Source organism: Euprymna scolopes, chromosome 2, assembly GCF_053919585.1.
Source record: "Euprymna scolopes isolate OS-2025 chromosome 2, ASM5391958v1, whole genome shotgun sequence".
In the NCBI taxonomy this organism is placed as follows: Eukaryota; Metazoa; Mollusca; class Cephalopoda; order Sepiida; family Sepiolidae; genus Euprymna; species Euprymna scolopes.
The window spans coordinates 108,687,456-108,701,755 of record NC_136483.1 but is presented as its reverse complement, the minus strand read 5'-3'; the positions used below and the strand labels follow the sequence as shown (position 1 = coordinate 108,701,755).

The 14,300-nt window shown below is 32.3% G+C and overlaps 1 protein-coding gene across 2 annotated transcripts in view; it reads left to right on the top strand.

The window, feature by feature from the left end:
* LOC145294154 (transmembrane protein 131-like) overlaps positions 1 to 14,300 on the top strand; it is a 215,448-nt gene that overhangs the window by 182,720 nt on the left and 18,428 nt on the right. For both annotated transcript variants that reach the window (XM_080141270.1, XM_080141264.1), the window contains exons 28-34: positions 464 to 1,689; positions 3,765 to 3,925; positions 5,525 to 5,739; positions 7,529 to 7,662; positions 9,281 to 9,367; positions 10,469 to 10,837; positions 12,257 to 12,335. In XM_080141270.1, the coding sequence (XP_079997396.1) occupies positions 464 to 1,689; positions 3,765 to 3,925; positions 5,525 to 5,739; positions 7,529 to 7,662; positions 9,281 to 9,367; positions 10,469 to 10,837; positions 12,257 to 12,335 (2,271 nt within the window). The remainder of the gene's footprint in view (positions 1 to 463; positions 1,690 to 3,764; positions 3,926 to 5,524; positions 5,740 to 7,528; positions 7,663 to 9,280; positions 9,368 to 10,468; positions 10,838 to 12,256; positions 12,336 to 14,300) is intronic.

Here is a 14,300-nt window from a genome sequence, read left to right as displayed (position 1 = left end):
TAGAAAGCAAAATACTGATTCTCTTATAAATAGGACACTGGATACATGTAATATATTGAAATCAAGAAGCTATTCATTTAAATTTTACACATGGTAAGAAGTAAAGTAGTTTACACAAAGAGTTACATTGCAGTTTTAGCAATTAGTGGCATACTATTACGAGACTTAAGCTCACACATCATCATTGAACAAGTAGAATTTTAGCAAATTTCACAAGAATTTTAAGAGGATTCAAACAGAACTTGATGAATATAAATGGATTTTCTCCCTTCAAACTAATTATGCAGTAAAATGTATTATTATATATTCTTATAAATTTTAAAAATAAATTGGTGTCCTATTTATAAGACAGTGAGACCTAATGGATTATTAGCAGTTAATGATATAAAAAAAACTTAATCCTTTATAAATTTAAATGTTGTAATTTATTTTTTGTACTTATCAATTATTAATCTAATTCCAGCTTCACTCCAGACTTCACAATGTCACGAATTCGTCGAGTTCTCACCATATTTACCAGCTTAGGTCCACCTATGAACTATACACTGCAGGCCACGGTGCCACCCTATATGCTAGCGAAATGTGCAGCTGCTCTGCCCCGTCCCTCTTGGGAGATGGGACTTTACTATGCCTTTCTCTGCATAATCATAATGCTAACTGTGTGTGTGTTTATTGCTGCCTACTTCGAGGCAAAGCGCATTTGTGTGGCGGACTCACTCAAGCGAAAACTGAAGGTCCTAAATGGCACCCAGCCGTTTGAGAAAGGCAAGGCATTCGACTTAAAAAATCTCACCGGATTCTCCATCCCATCCAAAACCTCATTATCCTCTTCTTCATCTTCCTCTTCTTCTTCGTTGTACTCTTCTTCTTCCTCTCCATCACCTGTTTCCTCCTTGCCTTCCTCCTCTTCAGACAGCCGGTGTTCTACACGATCAATCGCGGAGCGTTCTGATCACCATGCCGACCACCATTCACACCACAGGACCAACAGACGTTGGACGTTTAAGACGGTCATTTATTTATTTAAAAAACTCAGTAGTGTATTTTACATATCCAGTTCTGCAGTGGCAACCACCGCTGCGATGGCCACTGCAAATGGCACTTCTACAAGTTCTAACACCACTCCCAACACAGCCATTGCAACCATGGCTAACAGTAATACCAGTCCTTCAACTACTGCTGCAACTGCAAATAAAAAGTCCAATATTTTAAATAAAGCAAATCTAGCAGAGAAAGACTCTCGAGAATTGCACGTCCAAAATAATCTTAAGATGTCAACACATGAAGAAAAGAATAGTTCTTCATCTGGACATCACCACCACCACAACAACCACCATCATCACAATCACCAAGATGATACAACAGAACGGTCAAGCAACAACAACAGTCTAACAAATGCAAGCAGTAGTAGCACAGTCCATCGCAGTAAAAAAACACGAGCGGCCAAGCGGTATCACAATGATCTCAATTCCAACTCGACAGATACTGACAGAAGGTTTGTCTCGGAGAAGAACACCGACTCTGGACAGCAGAAAAAAATGAATTATGACAAAAACTTGAGCACGTTGCTTTCAGTGACGTCTTCAGGTTCCCAGGAAGATTATAAAAGTAGTAACAGCAGCAGGAGAGTATCAAATGAGGACCAGCGGAATAACGATGACCACCACGGTTCAAACAGTAAAAACGATGGTAAGTCAAAATGGCACATTCTTTTTTATGGGTGTTAAAATAGACCTAAAAATTAGGGCGATGGTGTCGGTCAGATATTTTCTTAATTTCATGAATCTTAGTTTATACCTTTTTTTTTTTTTTTTTTTTTTTTTCATTATGTATTACATTTTTTAAAGAAATCGGCTTTTGATTTTGTTCATTAAAAACAAGTAGCAGTGGTTGTTTATGTGGACGATGAGAAATATACACTAAATAACTTGTTCAGCCTCAGAGGGTCTAGTATAAGTTATTACTAATGGAAGATTCCTTAAGTCAACATTAGATATTTTAAGATTTCAAAAGAAACTGATGACCAACATGATGCCAAAATAAATGTTGCCATTTTTTGTTGATTCTTACATGAGCACAGTTTCTCAACTTGTAGTCAGTTTAATTGCATACAGTTTTAGAATTTGAGATTCTATTTCAGTTTTTGATGTCTAAAATTCATGAGATTTTATTTCATTTATTCTCACAAAGGCAACAATTTTTTTTATTTTGTAATTTTTTAGTTTGAAAGACAAATTCACAAAAAAAAATCTTTGGTAATTTATAAATATCTTAAACACTCACAAAAGCTATGTTTACAAAAGCTAATTTTTAAACATACTGGCTGTTGCCTTTATGTTAGTAAAGGAAGCAAGTATCATTAGTCTACTGTGAAAAATAGGAACATTGGCATTTTCTATCACCGGTTCATGTATATTGTGTCATGACCGAAAGTGATTCTCTCGTTGGAAATAATGAAAAATTAACTCCTTGCATATATTTTTTTTTTCCAGGTTTTTTGTGTGTGTGTGTATGTCAGTTCATGCCATATGCTACTGGTACCATGTAACCCAGTACTACCTGCCTCATGGTCGGGTCACCGGCGATTAAACTGGTTCCCCCACCAGACTTGTTTGGTGAGGAGGATGACTAGTCTCCCTACCTTCCAAAGGGCGACTGAACCATTTTTCAGGGTCAACGGCCAACTAGCACCGTGTATATATATATATATATATATATGTGTGTGTTTTGTGGTAGAGAGGGCTCCCGTAAGCTGTGGTGAAGGCAACCTTTCTAGGAGAAGCAAATCGCTGATTTAAAAAACCATAAAGCGGGAGACCAGTACCTGCATTAAGCTGGTCTGCAGTTTAACTTTTTGCTGGCTATCTTGCTTGTTGCTGGATTTCAACATTTTGAACTGAGAGAGAGACTTAGCTGTTGTACAAAGCTAAAACTCTGTAACATCATCTTTTGTATAGATACTCCCTCAGGCATTTGGGCTCATGGACTTTAAGTGTCTGAGGGAGTGGCACTCGTCTGACAAGACGTTGCAATCATATATATATATATATATATATATATATATATATATATAACTTGTTGTAAAGAGATTTGTTGTAATACATTGCATCTGTGACTTATTAATTCTTCTTACAGATCTTTTTTTTATCACAAAATAGTTTAAATTTTAGTTATAAACATAGGAATATCTTAATTTTTATTCTGATAAATTTCCTTATAATTTTATGGTATAAATTGATTAATTGTAAAGAATTAAATGCTTTTAAAATATAAACTGATATATTATTTAATTAAATTTACATTTTCTAGAATGAAATAAATCTTTAATTCAGTATTAAAATACATGAAACCCCTAACGGAAAATGTAGGAAGAGTGGCCTAAAGCTATCATATATGTGAAAATAACAAGAATAATGCAAAATAGAATGCAAGAAAAGTTTTTGCGAATAAAAAAATCTTAGCATCTGCTTTTTCTTGGTATTACATTTACACTAACTATAATAATATTTGCAAACGTTTTTTATTGAAAAAATTAAAATCGAGCAATTGAACTTTACCTATGAGTCTCTTAAAAATTTATTTTTATTTAAAAAATTGTCAAATCCTAGATTTTCAATGGAAATGTAAGACAAAATTGAAAATATAAATTATCCTGTGTAATATCAGGTTGGGACAGCTAGCTAGTTGGTGAATAAATATTTTTTCCTATTTGTTTTCTCTTAACAAATGTGTTATCTTTTAATTTTTATTTTTTTATTTTTCAGTGGCTAATTCTTCTACATCGAAAGGAAAGAACAAGAAAAAGAAAAACAAGATGGATAATAAAGAACAATCCACAAAATCCCGGTTCTCTAGCACAGCAGATGAGAAAGATGAGACCTCATCAACAACAACAGAATCTTCCACTGGGGATCCGGAAGAAAAGGTGAAATAAACTTACAGCTTCTAGTAACACTGAGCTTTACATGAATACATGTTATGAAAGCTAATCTTCCAAGACGAGCGTTTTCTTCCAAGAAGCCATTTATAATTCTCTTATTGTAATACATAGTGAAAACAATGGATGTTGAAGTTTTAAAAAATAACTTTTAATATGAATTGCTAATACAGTCACAAATTTATTTTTATTTTTTTTATTGATTTATTTTATTTTTATTTATTTATTTATTATTTTTTTTTTTTTTTCAAGCATAGCAAGATTTTAAAGTTCAAGATTGACTGAATCTATTCAGATTTTTATCTGAAAATGAGGTTTAGAATATTTTAAGTTTTTTATTTTATCTTAGCTCAGAAATATAAAACGTATATGCTTTTTGTTTAAACTGTTCCAATGAAAAATTATTATATCCACATGCTTTTTGGCCAAATAGCATATTGGTTGAAGTTAGGTGTAGATGTCTATGTTGATAAAAAAAAATAAGTTTGTGCATAAAATCTTTAATAGAGATGTTTAGATTTTTACTGAAGCAAAGTTATGGTTTAAAACGCTTTTAGACAATCATAGACCATGTACGATATAATGCTTTCTTAATTTTGTAGGGTAGAGAAAAATGCCTTTTATTTTCTGTCATCAAATGAATGTTCTAATTGCTTTACTTGAATACAAAATTTTTCGTAATGTTGTTTTTTACTTTAAAAGTCATAAATGAAATTGTCACATTAAATATGTACATCTAATTTAAAGAAAATAATTTTAATGAAATTTTGGGATGAATTTGAGGCACCTTAGAATGAACTATGGTGAAGAGGACACATTTTGTCTTAACATAATTTTTTTTAAATTATGAGCAGAAAGACATATTGAAGGAGGGTATTTACAAACTATTTACTAATGGTTACAAACATGTTTTCTATGCAGATCTTTAATTAAAGTTTTTTTTATAAACTGGAAATTATTTAAAAAAAACAAAAAAAACTTAAATACAAAACCTATGAATGTAACAAAAAATGAAAAAAAAGAGTAAATTTAAAAATGTTAAGTAAAAATAGCACTCAAAGAAATTACAAAAAAATATTGGATCTTTTATTTATCACAAATGATAACTTAGATGTAAAAAGTCAGTGTTTGACAAAAATGTTTTTTGCTTATTCTAGGGTACATCAAATTTATTTGATCCAAATTTTAATTTACAGATTAGCTAAATATTCAATTTCTTTTGAGACCTGGATAATAATTTTTACTAAATATGTTTTAAGCAGAGTATATTATTGATAATATAGCAACTCTTTAACTTTTGTTATTTGTCAAAGAAAACCTAGTAATCAACTTTTCCCTAATTCTCTGGTAGGTCCTTCTGTACACATACTGACTGAAAATAAAGTATTTTCAATTCAAAACATATTATTTCTGTTAATAATGTGGGTTATCTGATAAGTTGTCTTGATCATCTTGATAAAAATTGTCCATTCACATTCTAAAAGCAATTTTTAACAGAGTAAAGACAAAACTACTTTTTTATGTCTTAGATGATTATTGATATGCCAGGCATTCATACCTGATGTTTGTTTCTCTTGATTTTTCCAGGCCAGTTCTCGAGAATCAAGCATAAATTCCACCTCCCATATTGAATTTGCTCGATCTAAAACTAAGAAGCCCAAGACAGTAGAGAAACATTCTCCTATAATTGAAGATATTGGCTGTGCAGATGATGACTTTGAACTGACCACAAAGTCCAAGGCCCACAAGAAAGTAAAGGTTAACCCTAAAGAAGCTTATGGAGGCAACATCTTAAAACCAAGGTTAGTTCCAACAATCACAGTTTTTATTTACTAATATATATTTTTGTCAACTATGTGGCCTCTATGGCTCATCAGTGTGGCTAGATCTGGTAAGAAGTCAGCTCAACCCAACTAGGGTGAACACTGTTGCAACAATTATGATTAAACAATTACTGATATTCAATGCAATAAATAACCATCTGGACAACATGAACACAGATCACTTTTTTGATTTCCATGTGTTTAACACATGTGGACATGTTTATACAGAAGGATATGCTCCCATCACTTTTGGAAATGTTTCTCATGTTTAGAATTGCTGAAGTATTAAATAAACTGTTTGCAACAGCAATAAATCAATTAGAATATGTGCTGTGTTTTCAGATGAAATAATCCGAATAGGTTGATGTGCCATAAAAGACAACGTCAACCCATGAAACAAACTTTTGACAATTTAATGAATTAACAGCAAAAAAAATGTTTAAATTTTTTGTTTTATCTAAATGAATAAATGTGAAAGTTGAGCCTATTTCATGCCCTAACAGTAAAATCAAAATGTCATATTTGAAGTTAAGTGAACTTTACATAGTAGACACACAACCTTTTTTTTTTTTTTTAATATATATTGCTTCTATATATGCGCTATCACTCACAAAATTTGCAAATGAGTAAGTAGCAAACTTTCCGAAGCAAATTTAGCTAGTTTGTTTCTGAATTCATTAGTGAACAGTAGTCCAAAGAATCCAAATGATACAAATAATTAGCTAGTATTATCTAAAATGAAATAATTGTATACAAAGTTCAGGTGCACTACAATTCAACGAAAGTGCAGCATAATAAATACACAAGATAAATGGTGTACGAGGCATGATATATTCATATGTATGGATGGGGTATTTGTTATAGTTTTGTCAAATTCCGGGTCTTATGAGAGTTTTAAAGGTTGGAGTGTCTGAGTGGCCAACAATTGATGCAGACAATTTGTTCCATGCTTCAGCAATTCTAAATGTGAAAAAAGCATTTCCAAAAGTGAATTGAGCGGTGTATTCTTCTGATTATGTAAACATATGGAGATCAAAAAGATATCCCGTGTTTATGTTGTCCAGATGGTTCATAATCTTTGACTGTCTATACCATCAGATGTTACAGGTTAGAGCTTCAATGAACCCAAAAGGCAAGAGGAAGGTGTTCAAAACATGGCAGGCATCTGATTGAGAGCATTCACTTGATTGTATTTTTCTGTAAAGTTTCTTGGCTGTTAATGTGTTAAGAAACATGGATTAGATTAATGATTTTAAATATATGACAAAATTATAAGAAAAAGACTATTAATAGAAAAAAGATTTTGATATCATTCAGTATATAGTTGTTAGAAACTGATAAAGAATTTCTATTGGTTGATGATATAAAGTGATTTTTAACAATTTTTTACAAATGGGTGATCAAATGTAAATAATTCTTTATTTAAGTACAGAAAAATCAAATCTTTATTACACATTATTATCCACTAGCTATGTCTATTAAGTATTACCATAGTCAAATCATTTTAGTTTTTAATTTTTATATTTGTACATTTTTAAAGTAGATAATTCCTATTAAATTTTTTAATGTGTTATACCTTTTGCTGATTTTTATTTTTAGATAATAATTAAAAAATATTTCAGTTGGGCTGCAGAAGTTTTGAAATTGTAACTAAATGTATTAATATAGGGTCAATAAAATGGTATTACAATAACAAATGAAAATTATAAACATCAAAATATTTTTTATATAAAACTACAATGGATATTTTTTTTTTTTCTTTTTTCAGCACGTTGGAGCTTCCATACAATTTGGAAAACAAGAAAACTCAAGAGAAGAAAGAACAATTTCCATTGGAACAGCAACAGCAGATAAGTTTCAAAGTGAAAAAGTTAACAAAACAAAGCAAAGGGAAAGCAAAAAGTAAGTTTTATTTTGAAAATAACAATATAATCATAAAAAATTGTTTTCTTTAAGGATTTCAAATCAACAAGAAAAAAAAGAAATAGATTTTTTATTTCCAAATTGCAACATTTATTTAGTAGTTGCTAGTATTCATTTTTATAATATTAAAACTGATCATCTTACTTGCACAACAACAGATGAATCTAAAGCTATTTTCTCCAAAATTTAGATTCTAAATCAGAAAAACAAATTAGGTCCAAAGCATAATTTTTAAGGATGTTATGGGTGTTTGAACTTAATACACCCAGTATTTTTTTTTTTTTCATGAAAAATGTAATAAAATTGATTTTTGTCTAGATGTAGAACATACTACATGCACTGTTTTTCTTAAATCTACATAAGTTTTTAAAAATTTTTCCGAGCATAGCGTAATAATTTCAGATTTTTTCAAAGAAATAATTCAAATAGTAAAAACACCAGACCCTTATTTTTGTAACCAGTTACAAGCTAGATATCCATTGCTCCTAAAAAGTAACATGTTACTCAATATGTCTGTAACTCTAACTAATAAAATAGCTTTTAGACAAAATTTGACTTTATTCAGCAGTCTCCTTCTAATGTGATACATTAATTCCAATGCTTCTCTAATAATTCAGTGCCATTTTTAAAGAATTTATTCTTGGACTCAAAATATATCTCGGTTTCTGATATCACTTGTTCATTGGGACAAAATCTCTGTTGCAGAAGCAGTTCAAAGGGGCAATCATGTAATTTTGCCTTTATTGGGATTGACTTATGGCAAATACATTGTCTTGATCAAATGCACTTCAGTTGTGCCATCTTTTAGTGATTTCTACAAATGCGCCAATAATGCTATATAACTGATAGTTTTCCAATTTCAAGCTAATCAAACAATGCTTTGCATATTCTAAAAATTGCTGATATTTATGTCTTTGGTTGCTTAGGATGGCTTCCACCTGCTGCTATTCGTTCAATAAATTCATTTCATTTATTGTCACATTGAGTTCTTTTTGCATTGAAACAGTTGCAATCTCTAAATCATTGACGTGATATTTTGATCAACTGAGCAAACATATTACCTACTTTTAAGACAGCTTTTTTATTAACAAATGTTCTTGGAAACTATTGGATACACTATCTTCTGATATCTTTGGTTCATATATTGCACAACTTCAATTCACAAACAGCCAAAACAAATTTGTGGACTTTCAATGCTTTCTGAGGCCATTGGAATTATTCAATTGGGCGATCTGAGCATTTTGTTAAAAATGAAGCAGTATTTATAGTTTGATCATCTACGGTGTTTTATTACTTTTAGAAGAGTTCTTTTTTATTTTTATTTTTGGTTGGATGTGTAGTCTGTAAGAATTTCTAATTTGAAGTATAATTTTGATTATCAAATTTTCTTTTTTTTCGTTTTTTTTTTCATGGAAAAAAGATACTCAAGAACTTAAATGTCAGAAATGTCTCTATTCTGACTTTTACTGACTCTCAACCTTTGGCTGAAACAAAATTTATTTTAATCAATTGACTAACTGCTAACTTTGAAATAACTCTGTGACTTGTTAAATTTATATGAAAATAAATACAAATGTTACATGTTGTAATTTCACAGCTGATTGTGCTGCTTCCCGTCCAACAGAGAACGATAATCTGGGCAAATACAAAGATCTCTGGGACACACCGCATGTCTCCCCCAGTGGTAAGTTCCCTTTTTTATGTTATTTTAGATGTACTCAAGCATCTCTAAAAATAGCTAGCACAAAGCAGCCTACAAAATGGGGTAAATATAGTAAAATTCCCTGTAATTTCAACTTGATATACCTTGTTTATTTTGAGGTTATTTTGCTAAAATTTACATGTAGACAAAATTTTAGCTTTTTTTCTTTTCTAACAATTCTTTCTTTTGTGTCGAGTTAGGTTACTATTTTGGTGATGAGGGATGTATTTTTTATGTGATAAAAAAGTTTTTCAATTTGGTGTGTGCGCTACTGTCGATCTGCATATAAAGATAACCCCACCTTTAAAAAAAAAAAAAATAGGATCACTCATCAAAATAATGGGTTTACTTTAGGGTTTCAAATTGTCTTTTATAAAAAAAATCCAAATTGAAAACTTTAGTAAATGAAATATTTAAAATCTTTGCCCTTGTTTCCATCTGTTTTACATGGTCCAAATTTGAATTTTTTTTTTAATTGATTTATTATTGAAAGAAAAGTTCTAGATTGGGCTCTAATGTAAATCATAAGAAAATTCAATGTGTTAAATTATTTAAATGAATTTATGACAATTCAAAGTTGCGCTTCCATATTACTTTTTCATAGAGTAATGGGATTTTGCCCAATGTTTAAGCTGGTTCGTTTTAATAATTATGGCTTCCATTATGATCAATTTTTATTTACAAGATGACATTACGTTTTGAAGACATTTCACTTGTTTGAAGCATTTTTAGATATAAATAGTGAACATTGACATTTTCTGATTTCCAACAAACTCTGATAATTCAATTAGCCATTGAATTATGACCATGCAAAGTATATTTCAGAGCATTGTTTTGCAATAATCTATGTGGTATTGCAAGTTTTTAGATGTAATGAAAATAAAATTTTGATTTTTTTTTTACCTAATGAAAGGCTCTGCCCATAGGTGGTTTGACACATTCAAGGTTGAAATAGCATTTTCATTGCTAACTGTAAAGTAAATAGATTAAATATCTGGTGATGTTTTTATGGTCTTATTTATTTTTATCAACAACTTTCATACTGTTTTCATTCATAATTTTATATCCTAATTTGTCTTTCAGGTGACCTCAGTGATTTAGCTAGCCAAACCGAAAACTTTGCCCTCCAACATAGTCGTCCATACTCTTCGTCCCCAATCCAGGCTCCGCTCAACTTAAGCAGCACAGAGTTTTCTCCACCACCACCACCTCCTCCTTCAGCTCTTCTCTCTACGTCCAGTTCGGTTGGCAGCCGTTCCAGCAGCTACAGCAGTGTGGTTAGCAACAACAATCTGGATACTTCCAGCAATGCACCCCTGATGACTGCCACCCACTCTATTGCAGCCCGTAAGACTCCTAAGCCATGTACAAACATCCCTATGGCTACAGCTGCACCCACAGCTCCTGAGAATTGGACAGATTTTAACCTTTTTGCTGATCATGGATTATCGGGTAAATAACTTAATTTTCTTTTTATTCTTGTCTTTTTTACATCACTGTTGTGTTTAAGCCTTAGTTTCCGTGTTTGACCAAGTACTTATAAAAGAGGTGATAAGAATGTTACAATCAACAACCCTAGTGTATGATAAATTCTAAAAGTTGGTGAGCTCTACTTCTTTCCACACAGAATGATAGGACTGGACCGAATCATACTTAACAAAATCTATGACTCCTGCTGTGGATTTGATTTTTGCTGTTACTCTTGCATCTTCTGATATATATATTAGTTTGGAGGTGGGGAGTAGCACAATATATATCTAGCCCCCTCCGCAATATATATATATATATATATATATATATATATATATATATATAACAATGAGGTTTTTATTTGATCTCTGAAAAAAGAAATATCAAGATATTTACATATCTTACAGTTAGAGTATGTTTGATTTGTAAAGGAGTCAAAAAGTACCCTCTCTTCCTTGTATCAACATTTAAGTATATTAGATTTGCATGAAAGTTAAACCACATTTATTAGAAACCAATTAAATGCCAGCAAGGGAACAAACACAGATAATGGTCTCAAATATACTTTGTATGACAAATTATTGATCTTTGGAGATTATGCAAAATTAGTGCAATTTTGTCAAATAAAGCATTCTCAAATTTCTATAAACGGAATTCAACAACTACTACTACTACTACTACTACTAAGACAGCAAACATAAAGATGAAAAAAAAATTTTTCTCCCCCCCCTCCAAATAAGGCATAGTGCCACTTGGATGTAAGGGGTTACTATTTAGAACCAGATGCATGAGGTCACTATGTATGGAGTTGAGTAGCAAGATAGATGTCTGTTCATATTACACTTGAACTTTGTGTAAGTACAGTCAGGGAAGCAGGGACCCAAGAGGGAATTCCAAAGTCCAGCAGTTCAAGAGAAGAAATTATTAGAGTAGAATCCAATATAGACCTAAAACCCATGCCTAAAGTAAACACAATGTCTCTTTCATATATAGATATCTAGAAAATCAGAAAAATGTGCCTAAAATGTCCATTTATTTGACTGACCAATGAGATTGAAATATTTTCAGTTCAAAGTAAATTAAATGTTATTACTCAATTAACCAGAAAGCATATTTTGATATAAAATTTATTCTGAACTGATGACCATTGAAAAATGCAACTTCTTAAAAATTAATTAGAAAATTTTTTTTTTTTTTTTTTTCATTTGAACTTACCTTATTTTATTGACCAATCAAAACAATTTATTATGTTCTAGTAGTATGTCACATACATCCAGTGGTAAATTAATAAGCGTAATTGTGATTGTATAATTATAATTTTATATTTTTAGTAAATTATGTCTTAATCTAAGAGTTAACCATAATAGGAAATCTTAGTAAAACATTTCTTTTTGTTTATAGCTACCTTTTCCACACGCACATGTCAACAGCCTTCATTCTCTCCACCTGCGGCAGCCCCTACAAATCCCTTTGACCAGCCGTAAGTATTTAGTTTCTTCTGATTTTGTCATTTAACTTTTTTTTTTTAAATGCTTAGATTTTGATAGTAATGTGACTTTAGTAATTTACTTGCAGGATTATCCAGCATGGTTTTGGTTCCCAATTTCTATAAATTTGAATAGATCGCAGAAAAATTATAAAACTAAACAATTTGCTTAATATTCAGTTTGGGACAAAATTAGAGTAAAATTACTGATGAGGTACTCACTCCCAGCCTCTGTAAGCTTAATGGATTGAGTCACAGGAAATGGTACTGGTGCTACCAGATTAGGCTGTCTGAAGATATTGACTTAATTAAAATGCACCATACATCAAAGTTTTTATCTTTATCTCTTTGCAAAACTTAATCATGGTTTACAAAAGCAATTTGTTATACTTTACTTTATTCCACAAAACAAGCAAACTAAATGTTTGAAAATGTAAAGATCTTGAAGTATAAAAACTTTAACTAAAATGAGACTCTGCATTGAGTGGCCCAGAAGGGGTTGATATGACAAAACAAAATAACCAAGCCAAACATGAGTGGATATTTGGGGATGTAAAGAATTTGAAGAACCTTTATCAAAATGGATGAACCTGAAAATGGTTGATATGTCGTAGAACAGGACACCCAAACCAAACCTACTTTAGATAGGTTCTGTTGGTAGGGCTTCAAAATACACGGACTGCCCTATTGCAGAAGGTAAGATCACCTGTTAGCTGTAGGTGGCCATAATGCTCTAGAATAGAGTTCTGAGCACCTCACGACCCGGATCCAAAGTGGCTGTTGGCCTTCAGCACTTAACTTTGGTCCTTACTTGGCTAGATAGGTGGTCGAAGAGACCTGGCCCAATCAATTGGCTAGTCATAATGACCCCTAATAACAGTAAACCCCTCCACAAAAAGGAGGAATACTAATACACCTCCATACTCCAAAAAGAAAAGAACATACTGATATTAGAAGGCAATGACAAGGGTCAGTCAGATAGTGAAACCAAATGCTACCAACAACAAGCTCCCTTATGCTTTGCTGGAGACAAGAAAATAAAGGAAATTGTCACATGCATCTACACCCACTGTTTCAGTATATCATCTTTGTATCTTTGAGTTGCTTGGGCGAATGAGTTTCCAACTGTAGGATTCAGAGAAGGATGAGAAGCAAGGATGATGAAATAACAATTTAAAAAAAAAAAAAAAAAAGACCAAATACACTAAGTGCTGGAGTCCCTCAGGGGTCCATCCTGGGCCCAACTCTCTTCCTGATCTACATCAATGATCTCCCAAAGCACATAACTGAAATCATTCGTTGACATCTATGCTGATGACACAACCATCTACGGCAACACATCAAAGGCTGTAAATGACAAAGTTCTCTCTGATTCTCTCTCCTCTGATCCTCAGTTCGTGGTACAATGGGGGGTGGCTGGTTACTTTTAATGCATCTAAAATCAAACTCCTATCTTTACATCATCAACGCTCTGATCCCCATCTGGCATCAATTGAAATGGATGGCTCTCGTCTAGGGGAAGCCCCATGTTTTGATAAGCTTCTGGGCTTGACCTTTACTCCTGACCTGAAATGGAACACATATATCGTCTGTTGCTAAGGCCGCTGGAAAAATGGGAGGATCCTTCTACCGCTCCAGAAGATATCTCACTGCTGATGCAATTCTCTATGTGTATAAAAGCCAAGTACGTCCAAGGATGAAGTATTGCTGCCACATCTGGACAGGAGCTGCTAAAAACAGCCTATCCTGCCTTGACAGACTACAAAATAGGCTTCGTGGCTTAGTGGAGGATGCCCTTTTCTCTTCCCTGCAACCTCTCTCCAACAGGAGAGACATTACGAGCCTGTTTTTGTTTTATCTTTACTTCCATGGCAAGTGCTCATCTGAGCTCCAATCCCTGCCCCCCCCTCCCTCGCCAATCTTTCACAAAAAACACCCGTCTAGCTGAAACCACTGTCA